The 6,000-nt window shown below is 54.1% G+C and overlaps 1 protein-coding gene and 1 long non-coding RNA gene across 3 annotated transcripts in view; one reads left to right on the top strand and one right to left on the bottom strand.

Moving 5' to 3' along the window:
* LOC309399485 overlaps positions 1-6,000 on the bottom strand; it is a 338,217-nt gene that overhangs the window by 259,171 nt on the left and 73,046 nt on the right. The window lies entirely within an intron of this gene.
* PBX3 (PBX homeobox 3) overlaps positions 4,374-6,000 on the top strand; it is a 144,725-nt gene continuing 143,098 nt past the window's right edge. Inside the window, exon 1 of one of the 2 annotated variants that reach the window (XM_081967294.1) lies at positions 4,374-4,818. In XM_081967294.1, the coding sequence (XP_081823420.1) occupies positions 4,622-4,818 (197 nt within the window). In that variant the 5' untranslated portion in view covers positions 4,374-4,621. The remainder of the gene's footprint in view (positions 4,819-6,000) is intronic. The other variant, XM_081967295.1, reaches the window with a different exon arrangement.

Below are 6,000 nucleotides of genomic sequence, written 5' to 3'. Positions count from 1 at the left end.
ATTCTGCATCTCGGTGATACCCAATTGGGAAAAGCTGTTCTAGGAACACAAAAGTTTGTGTTATGTGTTGTTGCTGCTTCTTGGCCAGCTGATGAATGAAGGCCGAGAGGTAATGGAAGAACTGTTGCTCCCTATAATTCTGTTTGAAACAACCCCCCCTCCCCCTTAATATTTTGCAACATGCAATGTCCAAGAATACTTAATGAAAGTGTGTCTCCAATTATATATGCAGCCCTGCAACAGGGAGCATTTGCAACCATAAATAAAAGGAAGCAGGAATAAATTCATAATTAAAAATGCATTAGGAATTACAAGCGTAATCTACTAATGTGCATTGGAATAAACTTCCAGCCGTAATATTTTTAAATATGGCATTAATAAATAATGGTAAAGAGAACGTTGATTATATATGTATATTTCCATAAATAACTACAGTCCAACATGCCACATTGTTAAAAGAGTTGCCGGGATATAAATTTCATCTGGCAGAAGCAGGAATTTATTTATGTATTTATTTTAAAAATACACAATGGCACATGAAGGAAGAAGCCGTGCCAAGGATAGGCAAGTTGGATGGCAAAGTTGGCAGCTCCGCAATGGCCTTGCGCGTTGTTGGTTTTTGTCTTCAAATGCCTTAAATCCCAATTTTAAAAAATGGGTCTAGTTCCAGAAGGGAATTGCCTCTGAGTAGCCGCTCCCAGGACTCCCGGTGGATGGGAGATGCAGGAGGGAATCCTGGGCAGATCCCTGGCCAGTTTTTAATTTAATAAGTTTTAAAGATCAGAGTTCATTTCCAAGACTTTTTCATTTTTGGGTTGAACCCCAAATCGGAGCGCTTCTTCGGAGCAGCAGGCAGCAAGCGGGGCGTCTCGCATGCCCTTTGCAGCGCTTGGCATGGGTGCCAGGCAGGGGATGATGGGTTGGGTCTTCCTGGACGTCGAGGCGGCGTCCCCAAGTCCCGGGTTTGAATTCTGACGCCCTGTAAGCAGGCAAGCCGGATCTTGCGGAAGGAGCATCCCTGGCAAAGGGCATCCCTGCCCTGGCAGCGATGCGGGAGCCTCCCCGACGAAGCCAAGCGGGGCCCGGCGGGTGGGCAAGGCGCCTGGGTGGCAAGCTGAGACGGGAGGCGGAGAGGCTGCCAAATTGCCAGGTTTTTCCCCGGATGGAGCCTGGGCGGACGGAGGTCGTGGGAACGCAGCCAGGGTGGACGCGTGTTAAGGATGCGAGGAGGCCGGCTGCGGCTCGGCACCGACCGTCGCTATGGCAACCGCGCCGCACCGCCCTCCGCCTCCCCGCGTCACGTGTCCCGTTCGAACGCGCCAATGGCGAGCCGCGCCGCGGAGTTGGGGCGGGGCCGGGCGAACGTCCTCTAAGGCTCCGCCTCCCTCCGTCCCGGCAAGCCTCAGATTGGCGGGAAGCGGCTCCGTGCCGTCGTAGAGCGGTGACTGGTCCTCCGCCGATTCCCTCTGAAGGGGGAAACACGGGCGGGCTTTTTTTTTGCCTCTGTGGCGAGGGCGTCTCGGTGCCCGTTAGGGTCGAGAGGGGGAAAAATGTCCGTCGGGCATAAAACGCCTCAAGGCCTTCTAGCGGGGAGGGCGAGCCCGACCTGTCCTCCCTTTGGCCACGTGACCCGCACGGCTCCTCCCCCTCGCTCCCTTGGCAACAAGACAGCCTCTCGGAGAAAAAAGCCACCAAGCCACGCCCCCCCGAGAGGGCGGGGCTGAAAGGGTGACGCGCGGGGCCTAGTGGGAGGAGCCAAATACAAAGCAGGCGGGGTCGTAGGGAGAGAAGAGAGGAGGAGGTGGAGCCAACAGAAGGCGTGGCCCGCTCCGAAGGGCGGGGCAGGGAAAAAATCGTCCTTACAGGTAGGAGGCGCAGGCGGGTGGGCGTGGCCTGAGGGCGGGGCGGGGCCCCGTTTAAAAAGACCGGCTTCCGTGGAAGCCGGGCCATATAAGCCCGTGGCGGGAGGAGCGATGTGGCAGCTTAGCGGCTCCTCTTGGGAGGCGGGGCGGAGTTCCTGGTTGGGGGGACAGGTAAGGGGCGGGGCTTAGGTGGGCCAGGTGTGGGGGGGAGGGGCAAATTTTTTTAACCGGGCGAGGCTTCCTCCTTATTTAGGGGAGCCGGGGCAAAAGCAGCCCCCACCTGCCCGGGTAGGTGGCTCAGTGGCTAAAATCAGAAAGGTCGGCAGTTCGAGTCCCTAGTCTAGGCTCTCCTGCCTGAGCAGGGGGTTGGACTAAATGACCTCTAAGGGTCCCTTCCGACTTAACTGTTTAGTGGGGGTAAAAAAGGGGCGAGGAGAGGAAGGGGCTTGGTAGCCAGCCTTTGGCTGCGATCAGACACGGGGGGTGGGCGGGGCTCCGGAAAGGGGCGGGGCTCCCGGGCTCCCCCATCGCCTCCGGTGGTTCTCCTGGCCGCCGCTTTGCCTCCTTCGCCGGGCGACACGTCGGCAAGGCTGAGTGAACGGCGTTGGCAGCCTGTCAATCGCTCACAACGGCGATCAAACAACGCAAAACACACACACACACACACACACACACACACACACAGCGGCCGGACCCGTCCATTCCAGCCGGCTGTTTTTTTTCTTCTTTCTTTTTAAGGGGAAGCTTGCAATTATTAATATTATTATTATTATTTTTCTTCCCCCCACCTTTTTTTCTCTTCCCCCTTTCCCCCCTTTCCCTCTCTTTTTCCTCTTCCTCCCTTCCCTCTCCTCCTCTTTTCTTCTTTCTTCTTTCTTTCTGTCTCTTCCTTTTTTCTTCCTTTTTTCTTTTCTTTTTTCTTTCTTTCCTTTCTCTTGCCTTGCCCAAAGTTCAAACTTTTTCTCCTGCCCGCCTTCTCTTTTTCTCAGCCTTTGACCCTGCCGGGACCGAGACTCCGAGATCGCTGGTGATGCTTTGGCCGCTTCTCCTCCTCTTCCTCCTCTCTGGCCGAAGGACGACTCTTCTTCCCCCTGCTCTCCTCCCTCCTTCCCTGGGGGAGAAGGCGACTCCTCTCCGCTTGTAAATGCGGCCCATCTTGAGAGCCGGGGATGCCCGCTCAGATACCCGCTGCTGCTCGGTTTTTGGTCCCCAAAGGAGAAAAGAAAACCCCGGACCAGGCTCGGCGTCGTAACTTTCCCAGGATTTGAAAAGCCTTTTCCTCTTTTTTTTTTTTAAAGGGAGGGGGTCTCGCTTTTGGGGAGCGGCCCCCTCCTCCACCGTCTGTCTTCCTCCTTTGTTTCCAAGGGGGAAAAAAGAGAAAGAAAGAAAGAAAGAAATTGGAGGAAGGGAAGAGAAAAAGAAGAAGAGAGGGAGGAAAAAGAGAGAAAGAGAGAAAAAAGCCAGACACTCGCACCGACATCCAGAGAAGGGCTTCTTGCTTCTTGAAAAGGGGATTCTTGCGAGCCTTCCCCCTCCGCTCCCACCGCCTCTGCCTTCCGAAGGAGGGGAAGGGGGGAGGAAAAAAAGCCCCCAGCCCAGAAACGACGCTTCCCCAGCCCGAGAGCCGCTCTGCCAGCCGAGGAAGAGGAGGAAGAAGGAGAAGGTGGAGAAGAAAAACCGTGCGACTTTAAAACAAAAAAAAGCAACAACCCAGGGAGGACCCCCCCCTCTTCTCTCTCTCTCTCCGCCAGCCACCCACCCACCCACCCCGCACTTCTCCCCGCGGCTGCTTCTGCAGAGGCCGGCGGGCTCGGCACCCACCGATCGCCGCTGGAGCCCTGCCGGAGCTTTTGGGAACTTAAAAAAAGAGGGGAGAGGGCAAGCGATCGAGCGAAGGGGGCAAGAGGCGAGAGAGCGCCAGGGATCCGCCGCCAGCCGGAGCGATGTCAGGCTCGGGGATTTAGCTTTTCGGCGCTCTTTCATTCCCTCCCCTTCCCCACGGTTTTCCTTTTCTTTTTGTTTTGTTTCTTCCGTCCTTCTCCCCCCCCCTCTCCCCGAGCGGCGGCGGGAACTGCGCCTGGCCTTGCGGGGGCTGAGATTTACTTTCATCTGCCTTGCTTTGCCCGCTTGCCAGCCAAGGAACTGCTTTTTTTTTGCTTGCATCTCCCCCAAAAAAGCCCTTGCTTCTCCAGCTCTCCCTTCCCTTCCTTCCTTCTTTCCTTCCTTTCTCTCCTTCCTTTCTTCCTCTTCCTTCCTTTCTCCCCTTCTTTTCCTTCCTCTTTCCTTTCTCTCCTTCCTTTCTTCCTCTTCCTTCCTTTCTCCCCTTCTTTTCCTTCCTCTTTCCTTCTTTCCTTCCTTTCTCCTCTTCTTTTCCTTCCTTCCTCTCCCCTTCCTTCCTTTCTCTTCCTTCCTTCCTTTTCCTGCCTCCCTCCCCTTCTTCTCCTTCTTTCTCTCCTTCCTTTCTTCCTCTTCCTTTCTCCCCTTCCTTTCCTTCCTCTTTCCTTCTTTCCTTCCTCTTTCCTTCCTTCCTTCCTATTCCTGCCTCCCTCCCCTCCTTCTTCTTTCTCTCCTTCCTTTCTTCCTCTTCCTTCCTTTCTCCCCTTCCTTTCCTTCCTCTTTCCTTCTTTCCTTCCTCTTTCCTTCCTTCCTTCCTTCCTATTCCTGCCTCCCTCCCCTCCTTCTCCTTCTTTCTCTCCTTCCTCCCTCCATCACCTCCCCTTCCTTTCCCCCAAAGTGCGGATCGGTCGCCACCGGGCAGCATGGACGAGCAGACACGGATGCTGCAGACGCTGGCTGGCGTGAACCTGGCCAGCCACGCGGTGCAAGGGGGCATGGCTCTGCCACCTCCCCACGGGCACGAGGGCGCCGACGGCGATGGCCGCAAGCAAGATATTGGCGACATCCTGCACCAGATCATGACCATCACCGACCAGAGCTTGGACGAGGCGCAAGCAAAGTTGGTCCCTTTTTTTGAACCAGCCAGGGGTTTGAGGGTGCGGGGATTGGGAGGGGTGTGTGTGTGTGTGTGATTGTCTGGGGCGTTGTGTTTTGTGTGTGCAGATAGACAGGCAGGCAGGCAGGCACACTGTTGATCCGCTCAGCTATTTATTTATTTGCTCTGCTGGCTTGTTTGCTTGTTTGCCTGCCACCTGGCAAAGTCCTGCTGGGATTTAAAACTGCTTCTCTGAAAGGCATCCTGGGGAAGCCAGAGGGGCGAAGATATTCCAACTAATGCCACCACTGCCACCTCCTCAAAGGGAGAAGCTCCGCCGGGGAAGGCAACATGGCAATCCCACTAAGTGAACCAAAGAACCCCAGATTAGCATCCCCTCCGGAGTGCCAGTTGTTTATGTTGCTGTGTTGTGTGTGTGTGTACGATTGATCCCCTTCCCAAATCCATAATCCCGAAGCAGAGCTTCCTTCCTTCCTTCCCATCTCCTTCCCTCCCTTTCCTATCCCTTTCCATTCCTATCTCCTTCCTTCCCATTCCTATCTCTCTCTCCTTCTTTCTTTCCCATTCCTATCTCCTTCCTTCCTTTCTATTCCTATCTTCTTTCCTTTCCTATCTCCTTCCTTCCTTCCTATCTCCCTTCCTTCCTATCTCCTTCCTTCCCATTCCTATCTCTCTCTCCTTCTTTCTTTCCCATTCCTATCTCCTTCCTTCCCTCCAATCTCCTTCCTTCCTTTCTATTCCTATCTTCTTCCTTCCCTTTCCTATCTCCTTCCTTCCTCCCCATTCCTATCTCTCTCTCCTTCCTATTCCTACCTCCTTCCTTCCTTCCCATTGCTATCTCTCTCTTTCCTTCCCATTCCTATCTTCTTCCTTCCTTCCTTTCTATTCCTATCTCTCTCCTTCCTTCCCATCTCCTTCTTTCCTTCCCATTCCTTCCTTCCTTCCAAATAACCCAACCTGTGGTCTTGAAAGATGGGGAATGACTCCCCCCCCCCTGCATCTTCTAGTTAGACATACCTAGGAAGGCCGAGGGATAAACAGCCTGGCCTCTCTAAAGTCAATCCTTGGACTGCTGAAGGAGTTGCATCTCCCCTCTTTCAAAAAAAACACAAGTGGACACTCTCTAAAGTAAACATCGCAACCTAGCCCCAAATATCAAGCAAAAAAAGCAAGCAAAAGGGATGG

Source organism: Natrix helvetica, assembly GCF_964273705.1.
Source record: "Natrix helvetica genome assembly, chromosome: 15".
NCBI classification, from domain to species: domain Eukaryota; kingdom Metazoa; phylum Chordata; class Lepidosauria; order Squamata; family Natricidae; genus Natrix; species Natrix helvetica.
This window is presented reverse-complemented; position numbering and strand designations above follow the sequence as displayed.